Source organism: Rhinoraja longicauda, chromosome 2 (assembly GCF_053455715.1).
Source record: "Rhinoraja longicauda isolate Sanriku21f chromosome 2, sRhiLon1.1, whole genome shotgun sequence".
NCBI lineage: Eukaryota > Metazoa > Chordata > Chondrichthyes > Rajiformes > Arhynchobatidae > Rhinoraja > Rhinoraja longicauda.
Genome location: NC_135954.1, coordinates 78147719 through 78173735, shown reverse-complemented (window position 1 = coordinate 78173735; position 26017 = coordinate 78147719). Strand labels below are relative to the sequence as shown.

Here is a 26017-nt window from a genome sequence, read left to right as displayed (position 1 = left end):
TGAACCAATGCATGACCCTTGTCAAACAAGCCACGCTTATTTCTATTAAAAGACTTAAACCTGAGTTCACTGGGTTTATTTTTTAAATTTAAATGTTGAGCATGTTGTACTTTGATTAGTCCTCTTTTCTTCTTACTGTTCCTCGAGTGTTAAAGGGTCTGGCGGTAAGCTTTAAAATGTGCCTGCAGATCGAGAGATGTTTGAGTTGGAATAAACCCACCAGAGGCCCGCAAAGTCTTTAAATGAGATCAGGCCATCTCCCCCTTTACACAATAGAGTGCACCTTTATATCCTCTGATCCAGGCCATATGATCATTACATTTTTATAGCTTCCACTTTCAGTACCATAGAAAATATAATGGGGAGGGGGGTAGGTGGGATGGAGAGGAAGGGAGGGTAGGGAGGGGGTGAGGGGGGGGGGGGGGGGTGGTTGTGGGAAGGAACCCCAGTCAAGAAGACGGAAGGTTAAAACAACATTCAGCGCAGAATAACCGTTGAGAATTGCCTTCAGAAATTCACTTTAGCACATGAAACATTTTTTGTGACATCAATGGTTGACAGAAAGTTAGTGCAGGTTATATTTTTGACAGGTTTCTGGGATGAAATTTAGTCTTTGGGACTTTAAATGGGGGGAGGGGGGAGGATTGGGTGCAGCTTTAAAAGTGTGACGGAATGTGGATCTCTGGACAGGACTTTGATCTGTGATGAAATGTCAAAGTAAGACGAACGGCAATTGATGCCGAAGCCATATAAAATCGAGCCGTGCAACTCACATTCCCAGCATCGACAGGAATGTGGGAATTACTGTATCCACAATAACTCAAGCCTATCACTTTAATCTCGACTTGATCCTAATTCATTGCTTTCTCCCTTTACACGCACGCATTCACTTCATCATATAGATGTAACATTTAATACCAAACTACTTAAACCTGTTCAAACCGAGAAGTCGCTCGAAAATCGGGCACCGTTTAAGACGACCGTGGCAAACAGCGACGGATAAAGTGTGAAACAGAACAAAAGAAACGCAATTTATATTAAACTCTGCGATACCTCAGTTAAAACAGTTAAAACCAATACTGTAAAGGAAATTAATGCCTTGTCATCTAAATCAATAAAAAAAAGCGAAGTAAGGCAATCCCCCTGTGTGGTAATATCCAGCGCAAGAGTAAAATTACAAAAACATTTCAGTTACGCATTACCATTGGCACGTTCTTTATTGGAAAAGTCAAAAGCTGTAAGAAAGTAGCTGCATTGTCAACTCGCCTGCTCCAATTGCTTTCCTCGTCTATTAAACGCAGAGTTTGTTATGTTAGACCATTTGGAATAACGCTTCACAAACCTCCACGACTTTTTACAGCACAGTCTTCAAATTTGCAACCAGTTGAGCTCCTTTTGAAGGCATTTCAACCTTGATATCTGATTTTGCTTGACAATGAAACTAAACAGGGCTTTTATATCAGAAAGCCAAAGCAAATAAATAACTTATTTAGTTACCATTGAAGTAAATATGTCGGATGTTTACGTTTTGCTTTTGGGGCAGTTTAAATACTAAAAAAAAATACACATTGCACAATGTGTTCCAATCAAGCATTTCGTATTAAAAGACATATTTATTTATGTCTACATAATTCTCTTTAATCGTTTAGAACAATGCAGCCAATTTCCTTTCAATTAAATTACTTTGTCACGTGCGTTTTAGGATGTATGAATGTTTATGCTCCACGGCACATTAACAATATGTGAATATCAATCTGTTAAAAAAGGTGTCTTTAATTTATAATATCTTCGGAATTCACGAACTAATTTAGTTTACACAGACAAACAATAGGGCACGAATCGCTAATCAAACAATCCGTTCACAGCTTGGAGTTAAGCTGAATTAACAAGAATCCAGAATTCGAAGCAACGTAACAATGTTGTGAATGTTTTTAATTACTTTCTCTCCCTCTCTCTCTCCCTCCCTGGAAGGTCAAGAATCAGCCTGTGCTTGATGGCGGTAAAACATTCCCCCTCGTATTCTAGCTCGCCGGTCTTTGGCAGTAGCCGTTCTGTTTGTCTTTTCTACACCGTTTGTTAGATCCCACTGTCTCCTGGGGGTCGTAACAATTCACTAGAAACACCTATGAATCAAATGTACCCCTTAAATATAAATCAAATTAAAATTTATATGTATATAACTACCTTAAAGTTTAGATCATAGGTATTTATTGCAGAAAATATACAAAGGTATTTACATAACAATAACAAAATATGAATGCATTTAGACACCAGATCTTTATGCATTGAAACATGGCACATCAATAAATAAATAAATGTTTCTCGAGAAAGGAAAGACTAACCAACTGCAAACCAGTTTGGTCTTTTTTTTTATAAACTCGTTGTCACTCTAGACCTGTTCATGTTTATCAGTTTGGAAAACAGAAATAAAAGGATTCAACTTTCCTGCGTCCTCAATAGCAGTTATAGACATGATTGTTGAAGGCATGCATAGTAAATGAAGGAATGAGTTCCAACAACATTCATCGTCAGGATAAAATGATGTGAATGGCAAAAATACACCTCAGAAGTACAAATGATTGTCCAGCCGCACGGTTGGATGGGTCCACGTCCACGGCTCGCTTTCTGTAAGTGCTCCCCAGGACCTTTCCACGAGTTTTTGTTTTGCTCTTCTCTCATTATCCCTCAACGACAAGGATCAACGTGTTTTAAAGCATCCAGACGTCAAACTCGTGTTGTCTAGTCCGGCAGTTGGCTCTTTGTGACAAATCCCGTTCACCTTGGAAAACAGCAAGAGATTACATGAGATGAGAGCAGCCCTGGATAGTTGCTTTTAGCACCTCCGTATATCAACAGGAGTGGGGGGAAGGGACGGTGGGATGGCCCGATAGAGGGAGAGAATGAATCTCTGTTTGGACAAACTCTTGCTTTCTGTATTCCTGATCTTATACAATCTATATTTGTATCTCCTCTGGGCCCCAGGCCTCCAGAAACCCATCACCACCCATTGATTGTACTGGGCAGTGGGCTTGGATCGGGTCTTAAGATAGGTCAGAAAGTGAAAGCGGTCAAAATTATTATAGACAAATGCATGGGGGGGGGGGGAGTTTTATCTGAGCAGCGAAGGACTCACGGGTGAGATATGGAGAACAGTGGGACAAGAACAGGAAGAGAGGGAGGAAACAGGGAGGAAGAATGTGAACTGCAAAATGAAGTGCTGTTCTATGTTGTATCAATGGCATTTTTAAAAGATAAGAATAGGAAGCATAAATTATCGTTACCACACTACACTTGCAGTCAATCGGATTTTGTAAAATGGTGGTTTTAGATTTAAACGATCCGATAAAGATTGATTTTTAGCGAAAATACAACCAACTTGGATGCAGATGGGACATGAAGTTCTGGTTTACCTCGGCAGGCGCAGCATCATATTATTTGTACAGGACACTCACTAAACGCTGCCAAGCCGATGCGTACCTTTGTCCTGAGGGGGACTGCTAGTGTGATGCGGACATGGACCAGGCTCCTTCCATCCTCCACACCGAGAAAGCGTAACTGAGTCTCTCGTGAGCCACATAACTGCAGCTCGACATTTTGTTGTCCAGCTCGTCGCTTTGTAAGACCTGGTAAAGAAAGTCGATGTACCTCGCTGCCAGTTTGAGGGTCTGGATTTTGCTGAGTTTGTCCGATGGGAGGGTCGGGATAATTTTGCGCAGAGCAGAGAAGGCTTCGTTTAGAGACTGTGTCCTCTGGCGCTCCCTTACATTGGCCATGACCCTCTGGGTTTGCAGTTCTTCGAAGGACTGCGGGCTACCGTCTGTTTTCTTGCCTCTTTTCCCAGACGCAGGGCTGTCGGTTTCCTCTCCAGATTTCCTGCTGGGTCGCCTCTTTCTGACACTTTTCTTCTGCTGCCTATCCTCCTCGTCCTCGCTGTTGCTCGGGCTCTCTATGGGAGAGACTGAGGAGTTCTCTTCGTCTTGCATGATCGCCTCTAACATTGGTTTGAACAAGTGGGAGGGTTGCCAGCTGTCGGACGCGAGGCGGGTACCAGAGCTTATTTAGTGTAATGAATTATCAAAGCGAGCTGAATTTATCCAAACGATGACCTCTGAGAGACTGGTCTGAGTTAAAAACTTTTTTTCCAGAGGGGGGTAATATAGCCCTTGGTCCGCGGACCTTTTGGAGATCGAGCTGATTGGCTGATATGAATTTCCATCACTACTCCATGGGTGGAGCTTTGCTGCAAAGACCATCGGTGAGCCGGTCTGCAGCAGAAAAGGATTATTAAACACGAGCTTTTATCGCGGCTGGTGGCGTTATTGTTACACAGATAATGTTGTTCAAAAAGTATTTGATATTTATTTAACCAAGCATTGGACGTTCCAGTATTCCAGTCTGGTGATTCGTAAGGGTTTTGTAATATGGGTTTGAATTGCAGGCGGGTGACAGGAATGGAGGGATTGTTTTTGTTTTAATATACGTGTATCCAAAGTGAATGGGAAACTAACCGGGCTGTGCTAATTTTAAGGATTGTAGATTATTTCAGAGAACAGCGTGTTGAGAACATTTTTTTTTTAATAGACCTGAGGGCTTTAGTTGGAAAGTGATCTGAAGACGAATCATGAAGAATTTGAGGAATTATACTAACACACAACTAACTCAGACCGTTGCTGGTCGAGTTCACCATAATCTGACTGAATGTCGTCGTCACTGGTTCAATGCCGAGTTATTCGATTCCTCAAACGTGCCATTAATATCAAACACGCTCCTTGTATTTTTTTTTGTTGCAGATAAATGGCAGTTTTATCAGCAATACATCCGAATGTTAGCTTAAACACTTTGAATAGTTTGAACACTTTGAACACTTTAAGAAAACATCTTTTAGCTGCACAGAACATTTTCCCGCAGTATGAGTATTGATCATCTCCAAGAGATACTGTCGCACAGCGCTTCAGGGCGGGAGAAAGGGTCTGAAGAAGGGTCTCGACCCGAAACGTCACGTCACCCATTCCTTCTCTCCCGAGATGCTGCCTGACCTGCTGAGTTACTCCAGCATTTTGTGAATAAACCAGCGCTTCAGGGCCTTCGTTTACGTTGTGAATAGTGTACGAGATATACGACCAGATTAGGTGATGGTCTCTGCTACCTGCTAGTGTGCATAATTTAAACAAAAACATGTTATCTACAAACAAAATGAACATATCTAAATTATTCAAAGTTTCGAGGGATTATAAACAAGTAAATCGCCTCAATGGTGAACAAGGGCAAATTATGGACAGTAGATTCATTAATCCACAGATTAAAAGACGAAGAGATGATCTCTAGCGGGGAGTCAGATGGAGCAAATGGCCAGATAACACCAAGCGGGGGCAGAAGTGACTCAAAGTACTCACATCGTGAGTATTGAATTCCACCCCTGATTTATACCACTCCAAAATTTGAACGTATTTAAATGCACGATGTGCAGAAATGATACCCATGCAGTGCAAACGCTTTCATTGAAAGGTTTCATTCAAATCCCCAGCCGGATGCATCGACTTTGTTCCATCAGGGACATGGAGTTCTAGTGCAAAGCACCGATCGCAGCGGGATCTCCGAGAAACAGTCAAACAGTGAAGCCCAAAATGCAACATAAACATCACCTGGTGAGAGAGAAAGAGGAAACCCATCCAAGAATACCACATAAAACTGTTTAAAGTGAGCTGGTGCCGTTTAATGTTGCCTAAATGGCGCGACATTAATCGCAGTCAGTATTTTTAAATGAGCAGTAGTAATTGTTCTCAAGGGCATTGAACTTCTCCAGTCACTTCTTCGCCTAAATCAAGGAAAACAACCCTAGCTAACCAAAATAAAGATCTAAATAAGATATATTCACACGCATCAACAGATATGTATACACACGCTAAGTAGATATTCAATTGATATACCTGTGCATGAAATTGTGTTGTTCCACTCTGCCATCAATATTTATTTACACTTCACAGTTTGACTGGATAATATTTAATTCTAAACAATTAATGCAATAGAAATCTCGACGTGACACTTCCAGAATGTCGTATCTATTCTACAGATAAGATCGTTTTCAATGGTATCTTCAGGAGATCGCGTCGCTCAGCCTCATAGCCTTAAATTAACGAGACAACAAACTCACTTGCAGCAATAAAAGCTGAGAATGTCAAAATAATACCTAAATATACCATTGCCATCTGCCTTATAGCAATGGCTTTAAATTTCAAAATAAAATTCAATGCAGTGAAAATGTGCCGTAGAAAACGTTTATTTTATAGAATTGTAAGGGCAACAACCTCTATTTAATAACCATATATATGCTAATAGTGTTGCAAATGACTCTGTGCAGCATATCACATCAGTCTGAAGAAGGGTCTCGACCCGAAACGTCACCCATTCCTTCTCTCCTGAGATGCTGCCTGGTCCGCTGAGTTACTCCAGCATTTTGTGTCTTCCTTGATTTGACTGTTTTGAAAGTGCAAATCTGAGGGTTTCTTTCTTTTGTGCGTTGACCAACCTACAGCAGGAGAGGGCGCAACGTCCCAGGAAAAGTGCTAAAGGAAAACTAACATTGTAAATGAAATAAAACAGTGAAATAGAAAGAGAGTGGATGAATGTCAAGGAGTAAGTGTTGTTATTAAATCGAGGGGATTATAATGGCAATCTAGACTCCTGTGCATTATATCACGCCGTGTCCGAAATTAATGGGGTTGTTTGTTAATGTCAGGACGAGTCAATGTTTTTTATGCACATTTTGTAATTGCCGAAATTCTCTCAGGGCGGTTATAAACACTGCCAAAGTAACCAACCGGCTGCCGTGGAAGAGTAGAGCAGAGTGAGTAAAATACCCTTTATTTATTAGATTTTGCAGTTTCAAATTGTTTCTTGTAACTTCTAGTGTTTTAGCTAAATTGTTAGATTCGCTATCTGTGACCATAAAACAGCGCTCAAATTGCAAGTAATTTATCCCTGTGATTGGCTATGAAATTGATGCTACTGGAAGTAGCAATCAACTAATTCTATAAACAATTTTAGCACAATATTTTTAGTTACAATTTTAAGAGGGTTCGTGACCAGAAACGTTGTCTATCCATTCCCTCCCCAGTTGCTGCTTGGCCCACTGAGTTATTTCTGCAGTGCCGAGGAAGACCCACGTGTCGTGTACATTGGTTGGATCGTCTCCATTTTCTGTCCTGGGCCTGCTTCATTACCCGAATGAGGCCACCCGCAAATTGGAAGAACGCACCTCATATTCCACTTGGGTACCTAACAATCCAACGGTATGAACATTGATTTCTCCAATTTTAGGTAACTACAAAACCACCCCCTTCTTCCCTTCTTCCCTCACCCCCCCCTTTCATCCCCCACCCCCATCCTCTGTGGCCTTCCCCTTGACTTGCACTTATTTCTCCCCTCCCCTTTAACCTTTTATCTCACACCTTCTGTCATTTCATCTCTGGACTTTGTTCAACCATCTGCCGGTGACCCCCCTCACCGAAATTCACCTATTACCTGCCAGACTTTGTCCCGGCCCTCCTCTCTTTCAGCTTTCTTCATGCTCCTCCCCACCCCTCCACATTCAGTAGGAAGAATGGTCCGGACCCAAAACCCAGTACCTATCCATGTACTCCAGATAGACACAAAAAGCTGGAGTAACTCAGCGGGACAGGCAGCATCTCTGGAGAGAAGGAATGGGTGATGTTTTGGGTCAAGACCCTTCTAACTCCAGAGATGCTGCCTGACCCGCTGAGTTAGCCCAGCACTTTGTGTCTATTTTTGTAAACTAGAATCTGCAGTACCTTGTTCCTCCAGCAGTTTGTTTCTTGTTTGGCACATCATGCCTTGCCTCATACATTTGGCTGATGTGCTGAATGCTCGGTTATGTCATTCCATTGATATGCATTGACTTGTATATTATTAAATCATTACTGTCAATATGCAATGACCACAGGTGGCGAACAATTTGCAATTGCACTGCCAACTCTACCTCCCACTAAGTCCCCAACAAAGACATTTATGTGAATGCATCTGGGGCCCAATAAGTTGAATAAATCGTCCTGGCATCAGGCTGGAGTGACACAAACCTCAACAGCAGCTCATGACGTGCTTAGGGTGACCTACATGCCCTGTACATTGCCTCTCTCATCTTGATTGCCTGCACTTAGAAACCATTGACTTGAGTTTTGTTTTACCCATGATATCCGAAACGTTAACATAAAACTGATAATAAAACTGCACCCTTGTCTTCGAACAAACAAGGGTAAGCTTTAGTATTTTATTAGATAGGGATTTCCTAGCTGTATTATTTTACGTAGCGGTTAGTTAAAAATAAAGCAAAAAGGACAGGATAGGATTGCAGTTAATAGTGTGTTGTGACATATTAGAAGTGAGTTTTAATTCAGCTTTATGACCAGATTTGCAATCCATTCCAGAGAGAGAAGAGGAGACAAGGGTCTCTTCCTGTCTGCCAGCTGTCCCAATAAAAGTCCCAACTGCGTTTCAGCAGCGTTACCCTCTGAGGTCACAACCAGAACACATGCAGATGTGAAGTGTCCCTTTGGATCATTAGGGGGCGCATTCTAAGGAAAACCACTGAATGAAAATGGAATAGATTGAAGGTTGCATATCCTGATGGCCATCTCTTCATTTGATAAGCATACATTCAATGTTAGGTGTCTGTGCAAAGCAATCAAGGGTGAGAAATAGAGAGGAGGAGGTGATCGTGCAAAAATGCCAAGATCAAGTTCATTGATTATAAGACTGGAAAATTGTTTCATGAAGTGAACATGTATTGAAATAAAAGATAATCAGCAAGGTGGTCGAGGAAAGAAATAATATGCACACATTGGAGGATGAAAAAAAAACTTGAAAAAGGAGAAATTCTGAAAGAAAATGGACAAAAGGCCTTCAAATTTAATGAAAGCCCAAATATGTCAATGTTTCAGTCTCCATGCTATTGTTTATTAATAAAACGATTCGGCACAAAATAACGAACACCTAACTGGTTGGTTCTATGTGTTGTTTTAATTTCTCTCAGTGATGCAACCTTGTGTTCATAAAATTAAAAGAATCAATAATTTATTTATAACCAAGTCCTTACAACACTCCTCAGATTGAAATATGGCACACAATTATCAACTGCTCTCATTATAGACAGATTTCCAATGTTTTCAATATAATATTCACTGAAAAAATCTTTTTTGCAATGAAAATAAAGAATTGATACAAAATCACAAGGGTGTATGGAATGTTAGGTGTTATAGAGTCATAGAGTCATACAGCTTGGAAACAGGCCCTTCAGTCCAACTTGCCCACACCGTGTCCCAGCTACACTTGTCTCACCGGCCTGTGTTTGGCCCATATCCCTCCAAACCTGTCCTAGTCATGTACCTGTCCAACTGTTTCTTAAATGTTGCAATAGTCCCTGCCTCAACTACCTCCTCTGGCAGCTCATTCCATACACCCACCATCCTTTGTGTGAAAAAGGTACCCCTCAAATTCCTATTAAATCTTTTCCCCTTCACCTTAAACCTATGTCCTCTGGTCATCGATTCCCTAAGAGATCTGTGCATCTACCTGATCAATTTCCTCTCATGATTTTATACACTTGTTCTGGCTCTTTCATGTACTTTTCATTGAACCAGGTTTTGCCTTTGTTTTGTCTCAATAAATATTAACTTAACTTCAAATTCCAGTCCTCAGAAGGCAGTGGAGGCCAATTCTATGAATGCATTCAAGAGAGAGCTGGATAGAGCTCTTAAGGATAGCGGAGTCAGGGGGTATGGGGAGAAGGCAGGAACGGGGTACTGATTGAGAATGATCAGCCATGATCACATTGAATGGCTGTGCTGGCTCGAAGGGCCGAATGGCCTACTCCTGCACCTATTGTCTATTGTCTATTGTCTATTGTGCCGAATGCGCTGACTCTCATTGGGGTTCATTTCTCTGGACACCAGCAGTTCCTCATGTACGATCTGAGTGAGTGAGTGAATATCTGTAAATGATTAGCATCACAAATTTCAATCTTTTTCTTTTTCACATTTTGATGAGTTTCCAGGATAAAATGCCATGGAATAACAGGTATAATAGTGAAGAGAATCTCTATTCAATATTCATGAATTGAATGCAATGGAAAGGATCAAATAAGGAAAAAGGTGAGGCTCACGTCATTCACGTCTCCGTAAATTGTAACATTGATTCTTCATTGATACTGGAACAAAATCTTAAACTCCTGAAGTATCTTCACCATTTCAGACACATCTTATCAGACCATTACCCCTCCCTGCAGCTTAATGAACTTCTTTCCTCTCCATCCGTTCTGATGAATAGTCAATGACCTGAAATGCTAACTCTATTTCACTTTCACAGATGTAGCCTGACCCGCTGAGCACCTCCAGCATTGTCTATTTTATTGCAGATTTCTAAAATCTGCAGATTCTTTGATTTTCAAATTCATAATTTGGACTCCAGCGAGCTGAGAAAGTGGCATAGCAGCACATTTTTAAAGACAATCCTGGATGAGCAGTAAATGCTGGTCATGCCAGTGCCAACCACAAAACATTCATCTAATTTTATATTACCTGGATACTGTTGGCAGTAATGACATTGGGCACTGTTGCAAGTTGTTACATAGTGTGGATCTCCCAAAGGAGCTAGGGCTTGTTTGACATTGACAAGGTCCTGTACCATGCCATGATCTTTCAAACCTAAATATCCTCAAGTTTGTGAGCCAGACAAGCGCCATCCCTGAAAATGTTTAAAAAAAGCTAGCTAAGCTCTGCCTCCTTGCTCAGCTGGTAATCAAGTCTGTCAAAAATAAGGAATGTTTCAGAATGTCTCTGACACTTAAAAATATTCAACCTATTAAAAAAGCTGTAAGAATTGTACGGAGTTTGTATGTTCTCCCCGTGACCGCGTGGGTTTTCCCCAGTTGCTCTGGTTTCCTCTCACACTCCAACTACGTATAGGTTTGTAGGTTACTTAGCTCTGTAAATTGTAAATTGTCCCCTAGTGTGTAGGATAGTGCTAGTGTGTAGGGTGTTTGCTGGTCGGCACAAACTCGGTGGGTCAAAGGGCCTGTTTCCATGCTGTACTTTCAAGTCTAAAGTCTAAATTTGCAGAGGTTGAATGGGAGAAGCTATTTATAGGTAAAAGGACGTTTGACAAGTGGGAAACTTGTCAAGGTGTGATTGGGAGAGTTCTGGGACGGTATATTTCTGTTAGAATTAAAAATATTCAACCTATTAAAAGAAGGTGTAAGAATTTTACGGAGTTAGTACGTTCTCCCCGTGACCTTGTGTGTTTTCCCGGGTGCTCCGGTTTCCTCCCACACTCCAAAGACATCCAGGGTTGAAGGTTAATTGGCTTCGGTAAAAATTATAAATTGTCCCCAGTGTGCAGGATAGTGCTCGAGTATGGGGATTACTGGTCAGCATGGACACGGTGGGCCGAAGGCACTGTTTCTTTGCTGTATTTCGAAAAATAAACATAAATAAATTGTTAACAATGCAATAGCTATCCCAAAACATGTAAATACATTAGTAAATCAGAATCAAACAATTCAAACTATGCAAATGAACTAAAGGGCAGCTTGATTTCTCAAAGCTACTCTATTGATATGAGATGAATATTGTGCTTTATTTGAGAAAATTTCTCATTATAATACATGCACAGTTGTCACATGTTTGCATTCTTCCACTGAGAAGAGAGCATAGCTGGAGAGCCCCCAGAGAATAAATGCCAGGGTAGTTCTGCATTTCCACATGCATGTTTGGAAATCCTTAACCTGCTGACACTTACTTGGAGAAACATCAGCAGTTATGTCCAAATCGGTTGGAGTGAATCTATTGTAATCTCCAGCCAAAAGCAGCAAGATTAAATGAGCATCATCATTGTGACTGTGACTTTCAGACAATGAAGATTATCTCATAATAAAGGATTTTTGCTTACCTCTGCACAACTTTAGTTCGGGGTATCTTGCACAAAATAATTTTACTCTTCTATTAGGATATCAGTGCAACTACAATCATTGAAAATATTCTGTATTTTGATTGCAAGAGCATATATCAAATTATTTTAAAAGAACTATCTTTGCAGTTCAACTGAAGATTATTTGAGCTTTGTTACCAGTTTATTGTCATAGAGCCATATGGCATTGAAACAGGCTCATCTGCACAACTAGTCCATGCTGACCAAACACCCCCACTAAGCTAGTCCTATTTGCCTGCATTTAACCAATATTCCTCCAAACCTTTCTTATCCATGTACCTGGCTATGTGTCTTCTAAATGCTGTTATACTATCTGCCTCAACTACTTTCTCTGGCAGCTCATTCCATGTACCCACATGGAAAACGTTGCCCCTCAAGTTCCGATTAAATCTTTCCTCTCTTACCTTAAACTGGGTCTTGTTCTTGATTCCCCTCCTCCGAGTAAAAGCCACTTACCAATTGACAATTCATTGTGTCATTTCTCCTCATGATTTTATACACCACTATGAGATCATCCCTTAACCTCCTGCACTCCAAGGAATGAAGTCCTGCCTGTCCAAACCTAGTTCCTATAAAATGCAGGCCCTCAAGCCCTGCAACACTCTCACACTCTTTCCAGCTTAATGAAATCCTTCCTGTACCAGGGTGTCCAAAACTCAACACAATACTCCAAATGTCGCTTCACAAATCTTGTACAAATGTAATATAACTTCCCAATTCATATGCTCAGTACCCTGACAGATGAAGGTCAATGTGCCAAAGGCCTTCTTTACCACTCTATCTACCCATGATGGCGTTTTCAGAGAACTATGTACCTATACTCCTTGATCCCTCTGTTTTCTAAGATTTATGAGGATGTTGCCAGGACTCGAGGCCTGTGCTCTAGGGAAAAGTTGGCAGGTAGGACTTTATCCCGGGGTCTACTATTCACTGTGAAGGTCTTGCCCTGGTTTGACTTCCCAAAATGTTCCCATCTGAATCAATCCTGCAAAATTAAGATTTATGTATGGCTGACAACTTTAGTTTATTTATGTATGCCCTACAAATTCCTAATAAAGTTGCTGCAATATGTTGTTATTGATGTACAAATTCAAAGTCACTTTCAAGCTTAATGCCCGGTTTATGTGGAGTTATTGACAGAGCATCATTCTTCATCTGGCGAAAGTTTTGTAGGAAGAAATAATAATTATTTTTGCTCCTGACTAAAATCCCAGGAATTTTGCTTAAGATTCTTCAGCATGATCAGTCATGGCTTGACAATGCTCAGAATTAATCAGCTACTTGGTAATCATTGTCTCGGTTTATTTGGTGACATTGAAGAATCAGCAATCAGCAAGGGAATATGCCTTCAAAACAGGAATGAAGTAAACCAGGGCAAAATACTAGAGCAATAGTGCATTAATGTATTCCTATATTTCTAATTTACAAACCTATTATGTCTCTGGCATTAAGGTAACAATGATGATCATCAAACTCGATTACTAATAAACCTTTCAATAGTTTTCCAGCTGCACCTCAGGTTTTTTTCCCCTTTAATTCCATGGCAGCCCTGTTTCCACCTGCCTTCAGTGGTCAATTTTCTGTTTTGCTATTCCAATGGTAGATTTGGCTTCAATCTTAAGCACGTGGGCAATCTATGTTTAGTACTTCCTGGTAATAATGGTAATCATATCTTTTTGGCCGCCCTAAATACTCCCTTTCCATTACTCTATTTTCCCTCTCCCCGGACTCTCAGTCTGAAGGGTCTCAACCTGAAATGTCTCCTATTCCTTTTCTCCAGAGATGCTGCCTGACCCGCTACGTTACTCTCACATTTTGTGTCTACCTTTTGTATACTTAGATATGAATTTGAAATTGATCTGTGCCAAACGATAAGGAGGACTTTTCTCAGGCAGGTGATTGAAATGAAGACAATTTGTAGTAATTCTCTGTCATTTATATGCCTTCTAACCTACAGATAATTATTGAAAGTATGCATTTCTAATAAATTTTGAATTTAATTTTTATATTTTAGTTTGGCGATTTCTAGACCATATTTAAGTTCTTCAACATTTTCTTGCCTTTTGATTTTGTTCCAGATACCTGGCTACTGGCACTGTCTAAATATATGTTGATCACTGTGTTAATAAGAAAATCTTACTGATTGTGGTGAAGCAATGTTTAAGATCCTGTTTTGTTGCAGTTGGCATGTATGAGTCAAATGGCTTTCTCTTTTAAATAGAGTATAAGTGATTGGTGAGCAAGATGTTGTTCAAAGTAAAGCTCTTTGGGATGTGTGAAACATATCCACGTGTTGGTCTCTTACCTTTAATTGAACGCCAAATTACCAATAAGTGAAAATATTGAGGAGGATTTTAGACCTGACACAAACATATTGACTCCAAAACTAGTCCCATTGTGATGGAAGTTTGGACTTGAAGCTTTTGATGATACTGATTGTGCAGACACATGTAAAAAACCTGCAGAACATGCCACAAGTCAGTTCTGTGAACCTTCTCAAAATATGTGAAGCTTATAAAGAGTTGTTGTGCTATTCTGAGCATCATTCTATTATGTTTCCTAAAGTTCTGGTGTGTGAGCCTTTCCCAATACTGGCGTCATACTTTTTGAGAACACCGTCAGCTGCCTGCTCCTTTCTTATTTACTTCACCATCACCTCAATGGGCCCATTCATCTGCTGCTTTTTTATTTCACAGGCTGATGCATAGAAGGGCCTCATAGATGTACTTCAAACAAGTCTGTCCTTCCCAAAGCTTTCTAATTGTTTAAGGATCTAATGACTTGGATGGTTTATTCCTTTGTTGGAATATCTGTGTCGATATCAAGATTTTCTTCTTCTTTCCAGATGTTTTCTTTCTATTTAGATGGAGCCCTGTGATGTAGTTTAGTTGAGTTGAGTTTAGTTTAGTTGAGTTTAGTTGAGTTTAGTTTAGATTAGAGATACAGCACAGAAACAGGCCCTTGGGCCCACCGAGTCTGCCCTGACAAAGTGATCTCTGCACATTAATACTATCCAACACCTACTTAGGGATAATTTACAACTTTACCAAGCCAATTAACCTACAAACCTGTACGTTTTTGGAGTGTGGGAGGAAACCAGAGTATCCGGGGAAAACCAATGCAGGTCATGGGGAGAATGTACAAACTCTGTACAGACAAGCACCCGCAGTCATGATCAAACCAGGGTCTCTGGTGCTGTAAGGCAGTAACTCTACCGCTGTGCCACCATGCTGCTCTTCAAGTTGTTTCAAGTGCATCTCTACTTCTGTTCCTGGTGTCAACAAGTGCCATTATTTGGGTCTGGTGAGCCAAAGCAATGATGTCTGTCATTGGCCATTGATCATCTCTGTCATTTTATTGATGGTCCGTAGTTTGCAAGAGGCAGCTACATCCTCTGCTTGCATTGCCATTGACATAGTGACATTTTTTGAAAAACTTCAAATGCATGAAATCTAAAATAAACCAGAAATGCTGAAAACACTCAGTAGTTAAGACAGCATATGTGGAAAGAGAAACAGAATTGTCAGTAGTTTTTCTACTTCTGCAAAACATTTTTTGCAAAGCTTTGGTGGTTGCCCTCTAATCTGTATAATTTTGAGCCCAGTGCCTGCATTTCCAGAACATGTCCAATTTCTAAAGTTTTCCACCCATGGGCAAAATTCTTTAATCTGTCTTTAGGCCAAACAGGCTTCATTGTTTTTTTTTAATAGATTGTTGCCACTCTGTCCCACTTGCAGCTGATCTCATTTGATTCTCCTCTTCTCTCATGCTTGAAACCTGTTCTTTAATCGCAGAAGCAAGGTTTTAAGTATTTCAGCTGACTTCAGCTTGTCATCGGCAAGACGTGGACTTGTTATTTGCTTGGTGAATCCAAACCTCTCAGTTTTTACCCTCCTCAGAATGGTGATCACTGCCAACATTTGACATTGATGACAGTCTTCTCTCATGGATCACCACATCGTAAATTTGGATTTAATTTCTACCATGCGGAAAACACTGTGTCAGCTTGTGAATTTTAACATATTGAAATAAAATTTAGCTGATGACCCGATGTTTTTTTTTGCAGAAATCAACAATTCATTCGTTGTACCAGACCCAGCTTTTGCCATCTCATAGTATCAAGTGCAGAGTATCAGGTACTCTAGAGACTTCCAATTAATTTTGTACAAGTATCATTAAGATCATCAAAGTTATCCAAATAAAACTAAAGCTTCAGAATGTGAATGGAGAACTTGAGCAATGCTCTAAGTTTTCACAAGCGCTTGGAGTGGAGGCCTGTTAATTCTTTCTCCTTGGTGATTATCTCTTTGTAAAAAGGCCATCTGGTTTATGTCACTTCATTGGCTTTGCCTGCAGCTGTTGGACTGAAATTGCATCATCCACTCCATGGTTAATGTCACAATGCTAATTTGTAATGAAATATTCCATGTTCCAATAGCCACTTGCTCGGGGGGGGAAATTTATACTTTCTCATTTTGCTCTTTTAAAAATAATCTTGAATTTGTGGCCCCATCTCTATTATTTTCCTCTTTTTATTCATTTCTGGATGTTGCTGGCAAAGCCAACATCTATTACCCATTTCTACTTGCCCATGAGATGCTGCCTTCTTGAACCATTGCAATCCTTTTGGAGAAGACACTTGTACAGCACTGCTAAGTAGGGAGCTTCAGGCTTTAGAACCCGCGACAATGATGAGCGGGGAATATATTTCCAAATCCCAATGTTGTCTGAATTGGTTAGAGCTTGGTGGTGTTGCATTCCACCTGCTGTCCTTATCCTTCTTGTTGGTTGACATTGCAGGATTAGAAACAGCTTGGAGTAACCTCAATGAGTAACTATAGTGCACCTTATAGATAATACATACAGAAACTGCTGTGCACCCATGGTGAAATGAAAATGAATGTTTTGTATTGGTTGAAGGGGTGCCAATAAAATGGGTTGATTTATCCTGGATTGTAGAAACAGGAACTGCAGATCATGGGGTTTTCACAAAAGACACAGAAGAGTCCTGACCTGAAACATCACCTATCTTTATTCTCCAGAGAAGCTGCTCGATCTGCTGAGTTGCTCCAGTACTTTGTGTCCTTTTATCCTGGATCATGTTGAGCTTCTTGAACATTTGTGGTGGTGCCCTCATATAAGCATGTGGGTGGTATTACGTGAGAAATAAGATGAATTACTGTCCACACATGAATGAGTGCAAGTATGATTTCAAGGCTACTCGCAGCAGCCTGAATTTCCTTTCTCATCTGAGACCGCTGCAAGAGCATTGTCTTTACCTTAAGAAACCAAGCTACTGCAATCTTCAACTTCATCCATGAAGGAAAATAAGTAATCAGAGTGTTTGTGGGGTTCCATGGTTCCTTGACAATGGTGCCACAATAATGTCTGGCTTTATTTCTGGATCGTCAGCAGAAATCGTGGCTTCCAAGTGATGTTTTGGCCATTCTCTGTCTGGTTTACAGAGAAATTCTGGTCCTTGAATCCATCTCTTGCAGCTTAAAAAGCGGTCTGCCGTTAATCCTCTTGATGCTTCATCTGCAGGATTTTCCTTTGTGCTAACATATCTCATTGCGATATGTCAGTAACATCCCTTACAAAAGAGATTCTGTTAGCTACAAACGTTTGAAAGTATTTGGTTTCGTTGTCATGTACCTTTCCAGCTGATTGCATTAGCTCTTTGGTGCTTTCCATTAACTTCTCAGCTAGTTTATATTTACATCTCTTCATCTTTTCATGGTTTCCCAAAGCTATAGTGGTACCTATCTGAGTAAGCTTAATGGCTCTATTTTCCACTTTAGGCCTTGTTCTGCTGTCGCCACCTTGTGACCGAACATCAGATTTAGTTACAGACATTCTGTACTTCTTGAAGGCTTGCAGCTGTTGTCCTTATCTTCTTTGGAACGTCAAATAAGACTGGTAACCAGGGCTCTCAAGGTCGTTTCTCTGTGGCTCGCATTCCAAACCTCCTGTACCAGTTACAAAAACAGCTTTCTTATAGCTTACTGCAATTAACAGGCTTTCTTGTAAACCAATTTAACGCAAACATCAATTTCTTAGCTGTTTCTGGCTTCAAAGCTTAGCGACAAACGATGTATCTGGTTTCAATCGCTGCAAAGCTTCAGTCTCTATACAAGAACTAATTATCTTCGAATAACTCTAAGAGACAAATATATATATATATATTTTTTAATATTTATTTTTATTGATGGAAAGATACAATACGATTGACGTAATGCATTACATTCCCTCCATTTTGTTTTTTATATATAACAACAAAAATAACCCTCACCCACCCTCCCTGGACACCCCTTTGCAGCTGATGTGTTCACAACACATCTTATCACAAATACAAATGCACAATTTGACAGCAAAACCTCTACATTCTTCCAAGGCGCAGGCCCATACATAACATGTCAGATGGTTCAGGATACACTCAATCATTATGCATCAGCCATCTAAGAGACAAATATATGTTTCAGTCACCGAGGATAGTTCCTTTCCATTCCGCGGTTAAGACATTTTGGTGATAAATCTCTCCTGGTCCAGTTAAGCTCTCGCTCTTCGGCTCCAGCGAAGGCAAGTTGTGACTGAACATTCCTGAAGAGTAAATTCTAGCTGAATCCATCCATCTTAAGTAGATTTTTACAATATTACAGCCAGCTTCCCGTCTTTCTTATCAAGCTCTAAAGCTTCCGTTGACGTAGGGTAGGTGGAACAATATTTTTTTTATATGCAAACAATCAACAACAGAGATCTCCACGACGTTTGAATTAGTTAGTCATTTATTTGAAGTTGCAATATAACATATTAGAATATCTCTTGTCATCGACTTGTTATTGATTAGCTTGGTAAAAATCTAATGTCCTACCGTAACCTGCATGACTTATACGAACCACCAGGTCTTATCTCCGGCAGAGATTTCTTACTGATCTTCTATCGGTTGGCTCGTCAGCCGATTTACATCAGCAGCTTATCTTGGCTGAATTTCTATCAGCCATTTCTTTCCATGTACTGAACAAATACTTCGGAGCTGGAAGCTCAGCCCATACGTAAGCATAGTATTAACCTCTTAGTATCCAAAAATACAGCAGGATACAAAGTAATATAATAATATACTAAAATAACTAATAAACACAAAATGGTTCCTACACAAATCTTGCAGCAGGTAAGATTCCTAATTCCATTAAGCCAATAAGGCCCAAGTCAGGAGTACAATTGAACTGCCTGGGAAGGGTGCAGCTTCAAAAGCACTCAAGAAACTCGACACCATATGGGGCATAGCAGCTGACTTGACAAGCATGCCATCCACAACCATTCACTCACTCCACGCTATAGCAGCAAGATACACTACAGCAACTTAACAATACTTTTTGGACGAAGGTAGACACAAATTGCTGGAGTAACTCAACGGGCCAGGCAGCATCTCTGGAGAGAAGGAATGGGTGACGTTTCGGGTCGAGACCGTTCTTCAGACGGGTCTCAACCCTAAATGTCACCCATTCCTTCTCTCCAGAGATGCTGCCTGACCTGCTGAGTTACTCCAGCATTTTGTGTCTACCTTCGATTTAAACCAGCATCTGCTGTTTTCTTTCCTACTATACTTTTTGGACAGCACCTTCTAAACCTACCAGTTAAGCTCTACCAGTTAAAGGCTAAGGGCAGCAAAAGCATGGGAACTTCCACCACCAAGCCACATACCGTCCTGAGTTAGAAACATATTTTCACTGGACATATTAATTGGATTTGAAAAATCTAGTAAGATAAACAGCATTTTGCTACATTTATATCATTTGCAAAACTGAAAATCAAGATAGGATCTTGAACTCATAGCCAGATTTCTGGATTAGTGATTTAGAAGGATGAGAGGAGATCTTATCGAAATGTATAAGATTATTAAGGGGTTGGACACGTTAAAGGCAGGAAACATGTTCCCAATGTTGGGGGAGTCCAGAACAAGGGGCCACAGTTTAAGAATAAGGGGTAGACCAGTTTAGAACTGAGATGAGGAAAAACTTTTTCAGTCAGAGAGTTGTAAATCTGTGGAATTATCTGCCTCAGAAGGCAGTGGAGGCCAATTCTCTGAATGCATTCAAGAGAGAGCTAGATAGAGCACTTAAGGATAGCAGAGTCAGGGGGTATGGGGAGAAGGCAGGAACGGGGTACTGATTGACAATGATCAGCCATGATCACATTGAATGGCAGTGCTGGCTCGAAGGGCCGAATGGCCTCCTCCTGCACCTATTGTCTATTGTCTAGACAAGCTGAAGTAAATCATGGCAGCAGAGGAATGGAAAAATAGGGATTAAATAAACCTGGAATAAAACAGTGTCTCATTAACAGTAACCAAGAAATTGCAGATTTTTAAACCATTTGCTTTGCCAAGTTCTGTAGTGGCAGTCATGCTTACTTAGATTGGCCTATGTGTCATTTCAGACCCACCATTATTGTTGATTATTGGATGGATATGAATTGCTGGCCTATCCAAACATAAAACAATCATATGAGTTAGGAACAAGAGCAGGCCATTTGCCCTCTCTAATCTGCAGTGCCATTTAACGAAATCACAGTCCATCTCATTGTAACTGCATTCCTGTTCATAGTTGGTAACCTTTCACTCTGCCATTTACCAGGTGTCTATGTGCATCTGCTCAAACTAAAAAATCTGCTTCTTTGAGGAAGAGATTTTGTTCATATCCTAGAATGTAAGCCTGTGGTGTGCCAATTTTCATTGAGTTTTATCCCCTTGTCCTATGCCCAATTTCTTTGCATATTGGTGTTGACAGTGAGGAAGATACAAGGTTGGTTTAATTTGTAATGGTGCGGGATTCAAGACGGGGTATTTTTGGCAAACGTTTCTGGCTCAAATTTGATCGGAGTGTGCATCCAATGATTAATAAAATAACACAAAGGTGAGGAACATACTAGATGCACAAGGAAGTGCAGACGGTGGAATCTTGAGCAAAACTCAAAGTGCTGGAGTAACTCAAGGGGTCAGCCAGTATATGTGGGGGGAATGAGGGAATCTCTACAGATGCTGCCAAATGCACTGAGGTCCTATAGGGTTTCCTTTGCATTTTGCTGAGGAACAAACTAAATGCCACAACCAAAACAAAAACAAAAAACAAAAAAAATTACCATGTTTGCCTGTTCCTTGAGAAGGTTGAGAGGGGATCTTATAGACACATATAAAATTCTGAACGGATTGGAAAGGCTAGATGCAGGAAAAATGTTCCCGAAGTTGGGGGAGTCCAGAACTAGGGGCCACAGTTTAAGAATAAGGGGTAGGCCATTTAAGACTGAGATGAGGAAAAACCTTTTCATCCAGAGAGTTGTGAATCTGTGGAATTCTCTGCCACAGAAGGCATTGGAGGCTAATTCACTGGATGTTTTCAAGAGAGAGTTAGATATAGCTCTTAGGGCTAACAAAATCAAGGGATATGGGGAGAAAGCAGGAACGGGGTACTGATTTTGGATGATCAACCACGATCGTATTGAATGGCGTTGCCGGCTCGAAGGGCCGAATAGCCTACTCCTGCACCTATTTCCTATGTTTCTATGTTTCTATGTTTATGTTATTCTCAAGCTTATTTCTGTTTCTTCATTCCTATCTGTCTGCAGTGGCTTGATTCACACAAAGTGTTGAACTGGAAAACTCTCTTCGGGTAGAGTATGAAACTACGCTCTAATGAAGGGAATGGAGGCGTCACACAGGCAGGAGGAGGTGCTCTCGAGTCAGGAAAAACAAGGTCACCATAACACTGGCGATGGCCTCCTTGTATCTTGTATTATCGTGTATCTTGTGATTACCGTAATATTATAATGACCGTACTTGCGTTTGGAGCTGGATGCGGATGTGGCATCCTGTTAGATAACGAAGCGTGGCCTCCGATCTCAGGTCCATTCCGATCGCTACATAGTTCCAAACGCAAGTACGGTCATTACAATAACTAAACATATTGGTTTCATTGATGGTGGTATAATATCCCGATCTCGGGTCTAGTCCGATCGCTGCATAGTTTTACGAATCAGCCCTAAAATAGTTCTGCGCCTTCTATCGCGAATCCCGAACTATACAAATATGGGTACCACCTTTGGAATTTGCAATGTGTGCAATTCAGTGGTTAACATTACAACATTTGAATTAAAGTTGTTTGAAGTTGCGCGCGTCAAATTTTCGCTGAATACCTGTTGCGACTCTTACACACCTGTTGTCAAAGATGTATTTAAAATTTGTGAACACATTTTCAAGATAAAACGTGTGTCCGATTAACGGCAAGCGACCGAGAGCTCATATTTACGGACACTGAACGAGGGATGGACAAGATATCTTTTGCATTTGGAATTCTTGCTTGTTCCATTGTGTAACAATGAAAGTCAGAGAGGGAGGTTCAAATATAGTTAGATAAAAACGCCGGAATGGTACCAATGTGTTGATCAACAACTCACGAGGACTGATGGTGGATTTGATATCATTTTCAACAGTGCATCAGAGCAGCCGGTGAAGAACTGGAGACTAACAGCAACATAGATGCATGACTTCGTAGGTGGAGGCATCTCATCGCTTTACAAGGTTGTCGCTTCACGCCCGACAGAAGATACATCCCATGTATTGTATCAAGGAAAATGTTGTATCAAGAATAATGGAGACACAAGGAACTGCAGGTGTTGGAAAATTGCGTAGTGGACAAAGTGCTGGAGGATCTTAGCGGGTCAAGCGGCATCTCTGGCGGACATGGATAGGAGACGTTTTGGGTCGTGATCCTTCTTAAACTGATCCGACCTCGTCTAGCTATGTACTTCAGATATGCTGCCTGTTCCACTCAATGACCCTCGCATCTTGTGTTCTATCGGAGGTAATGTTGGGATGCACCATGAGTGCAGTAATTATAATTTGCAAGCAACAAAAGCAAGGACAACAGTTTGACAGCTCCACATTTCAAATTGTTGTATTTAATCTTGGTTGCCGAACACTCCACTGTCATACGCCAAATAGACCACAGTGGCTGATAGCAACCAATTACGTTCAAGAGCATCAGAATATACATTTTACATTGAAATGATCGCAACACTTTCTTGCTGCACAGAAACCAGAGGGGTTGTTGTTTCCTCGGTAATATTGAGAAAGCGACAGTCAGAGTAAAGCCGATGTCAAACAAACTCGAATAACAGAAGCAGAAGCTCTCGACAAAACACACCGGAACAAATGGCGACAGTACTGGACGTACAACAGAACGACTTGAGTTTAATTTTTATTTACTTTGTCATTTGCAGACAGGCGCCGATATTTACTTCTGTTTCCACTACTTTAATTGGAATGCCGCACATCAGTTACTAATTTCTAATCACAACTAGCCATCAATATCCTTCACAAACCATTAGGCCGTTGTCTCAGAAAGTCAACTCTGTGCCGGCCAAATACCAGCCTTTGAGGACATCCATGATATAACAGCATCTAACTGAAATGCGTTTGAAAAGGTTAATGCCAAAATAATTAAACCAGCGATTAGTTTAACTTTTCCTGCGAAGCCTAAACCCTCCCACCTGCAGGTGTATCGGGCCTGAATCAACAGTTATCAAAAGCCAATTAGTGCCCGTGTGAACCTTCAACAAAAGGACAGCCGCCGTTTCTAGGACATCCAGTCGCGATGTTTGTGAACAATGGCTGAATAAGTGGTATCCACATTTTATAACATTACAGAAACTCCCTTTCTCTTCCTGCATCACGTTATTTGTAGTTCTCAAAGACACTGCACATCAGCCATTTCAACATTATAGATCCCAATGTTCTGTTTTTCCCACCCATTCTGGTTACTTTGCTTCAACAGCGCACAATTTACCACGCTTTAATTTACTCTCTCTACAACTATGTTTTTTTTAAAAATTGATAGTGCGTATGCGAAAAGGTACATTTAAGTAGGAATACCCCTTTCCTGACACAATCGTATTAAGTCTCGCGAAAGGTTTAAGCTTCTTGCAAAAGAAAATTTGTAAAAAGCTCAGGTTTGAATACCCTTTTCTGTGAAATATTCGTTCCTCGTTGCATTATCGGTTCTAATTTTCCTAAATCCTCTGTATTTCGACGGTCACAATTTTAAGCACATAAAAGTCTGAATATATACCTATTAGGGTTCTGGGAAAATATAATTATATTTAAACGCTTAAATGGTCCATCAAGTATTTACAGTAACATAGATTAGCACAACAGGATCCGGAATCTCCACGATGATTTGGGGTGTAAGTCACATACCATCTGGCAAGACCAAGAGGATGAAGATTTCTTTCCGTGGTGAAAAACAAGACATTATTCTGAAGTTGGATTTTTTTCTTTATTATCCAAAAGTTCAGTCATAAACGAGATATAGACAATGGCAAGACGTAGAGTTTCAATCCTAGACAGCCGTTTCTCGTAAGCAAAAGTAGGCACCCTTTTCCTTAACAGATCAAATGCTTCATTCAGACTGAACATTCTTTTCCTCTCCCTGACGTTAGCAGCCTGGCGCTGGGCATAAGTGATCACGCGTTTCCTTTTGGGTCTGACCATCAGGGAATTGAAAGATCCCATCTTAAAGGCTGTTGCTTGGTCCCCAAGCACATCCACATGCTCCTTGTCGCCTCCAAATGGAACTGAGTGGTCGGTAAAGGCGCGCATCCCAGCCAGATCACACAACCTGTCACAAAGGTCCACACTGTGCGGTGAATTGACTTCGATCTGGTCTGATCCTGGCGAAGACAGAGCAAACTCTGATTCTGCAACAAAGTCCAGAACAGAAGAATCCATGAAGGTTTCTTGAAATTCCATTTTGTGTGTGTGTGTGCGTGCAGACTCAAAAGTTAGCTTTCAGGAGAGCTCCTGGTGAAACAGGGGATAACATGTCAGTTAAGGGACAATCTCGACTGCTGCATTGCCTGTTGTTGTGAGGACATCAATATGTATAACTGCAAAACTAACAGGATTAAAACAAGGGAGAGCAAAGGAGTACAAAAGCAGACGGCCGGGTTTAACACTGATGAGTGCAGACAACCGACAATTTCAGGCGCGTGGAGACCTCAAGGAAACTTAAAAAATGACCTTTCCTTTCAACGATATCGACTTTAGATCCTTGTTGGCAGCTATCCACGGACCTTACCTGCTGTGTACTTTTAAATCTTCTTAACATGTTTTAGAAAGTAATTATTCCGCGTCTTCCAAAGCAACCATTTTGCTTCCCTTTCTCTCGTCCTGATCTAGTAAACTCTAATGAAATCGCCAGACCCTCTTGACAAGTGCATGTATGGTTTAATGATGTTGGGAAGACAGGACCTGCACACAAAGGGCCACCATGAATTGTTGACGTTGTATCCCAGTGCAATGGAAGCTGAATAATAGGATCTCCATTAGACTAACTCAGCATTGGAGGGGACCGTATGTAGCATTCCTGTGAATAACTTAGACAGCTTCCGTCAGCAAATAAGGTGTAGGATCTACTGCATGTAGAAACAAAACTAAAACAACGAGATGTATTTTGTTGATTTTTGGAAAAAAAAACTCATTCGCAGCTACGTTGAAACCTCCAGTCAAGTCAAGTCAATTTTATTTGTATAGCACATTTAAAAACAACCCACGTTGACCAAAGTGCTGTGCTTGCTACCTTTTAGCCTGAAATTGTTATATATTCGTAATTTAAATCGTCCACTCAACAATTTAGTGCAAGCTTCTGTTCGTCCTTCCGTCTATGGAATGGATGGAGGCATTTGGTAATGTAACCTCTTTTGAATCATTTTTTTTCTTAATGTGTTTGAATCAACTTGGGCAGTTTTACAATTATTGCAACTATAAATGAGTGCCATGTTCGTTTTCATTACAATACGTTTTTTTTCTTCTAAATCAAACTTGAATTATCTACGCATCTATCTCAGGTGAGCTATTTCCCAAAAAATCTATGATTTTTGATATATTCCTGATATATTTTGTATATGAATCTTGAAGTATTTCCCCTTCGGCCGTTGTATTGTTTCCAACAGGACATTACTGTTCAAA

At 40.6% G+C, this 26017-nt stretch overlaps 2 protein-coding genes across 2 annotated transcripts; both read right to left on the bottom strand.

Moving 5' to 3' along the window:
• Nucleotides 1-2186: 2186 nt before the first annotated feature.
• Nucleotides 2187-4108, bottom strand: LOC144610214 (twist-related protein 2-like). Its single transcript, XM_078428802.1, has 2 exons — nt 3478-4108; nt 2187-2779 (listed from the first exon to the last, which is right to left on the bottom strand). Exon 1 carries the CDS (start codon nt 3996-3998, stop codon nt 3498-3500), a length of 501 nt encoding a protein of 166 aa, XP_078284928.1. The 5' UTR covers nt 3999-4108; the 3' UTR covers nt 2187-2779; nt 3478-3497.
• Nucleotides 4109-24301: 20193 nt separating this feature from the next.
• LOC144610206 (fer3-like protein) lies at nt 24302-24799 on the bottom strand. The gene has a single exon (XM_078428790.1). It carries the CDS (start codon nt 24797-24799, stop codon nt 24302-24304), a length of 498 nt encoding a protein of 165 aa, XP_078284916.1.
• Nucleotides 24800-26017: the final 1218 nt, after the last annotated feature.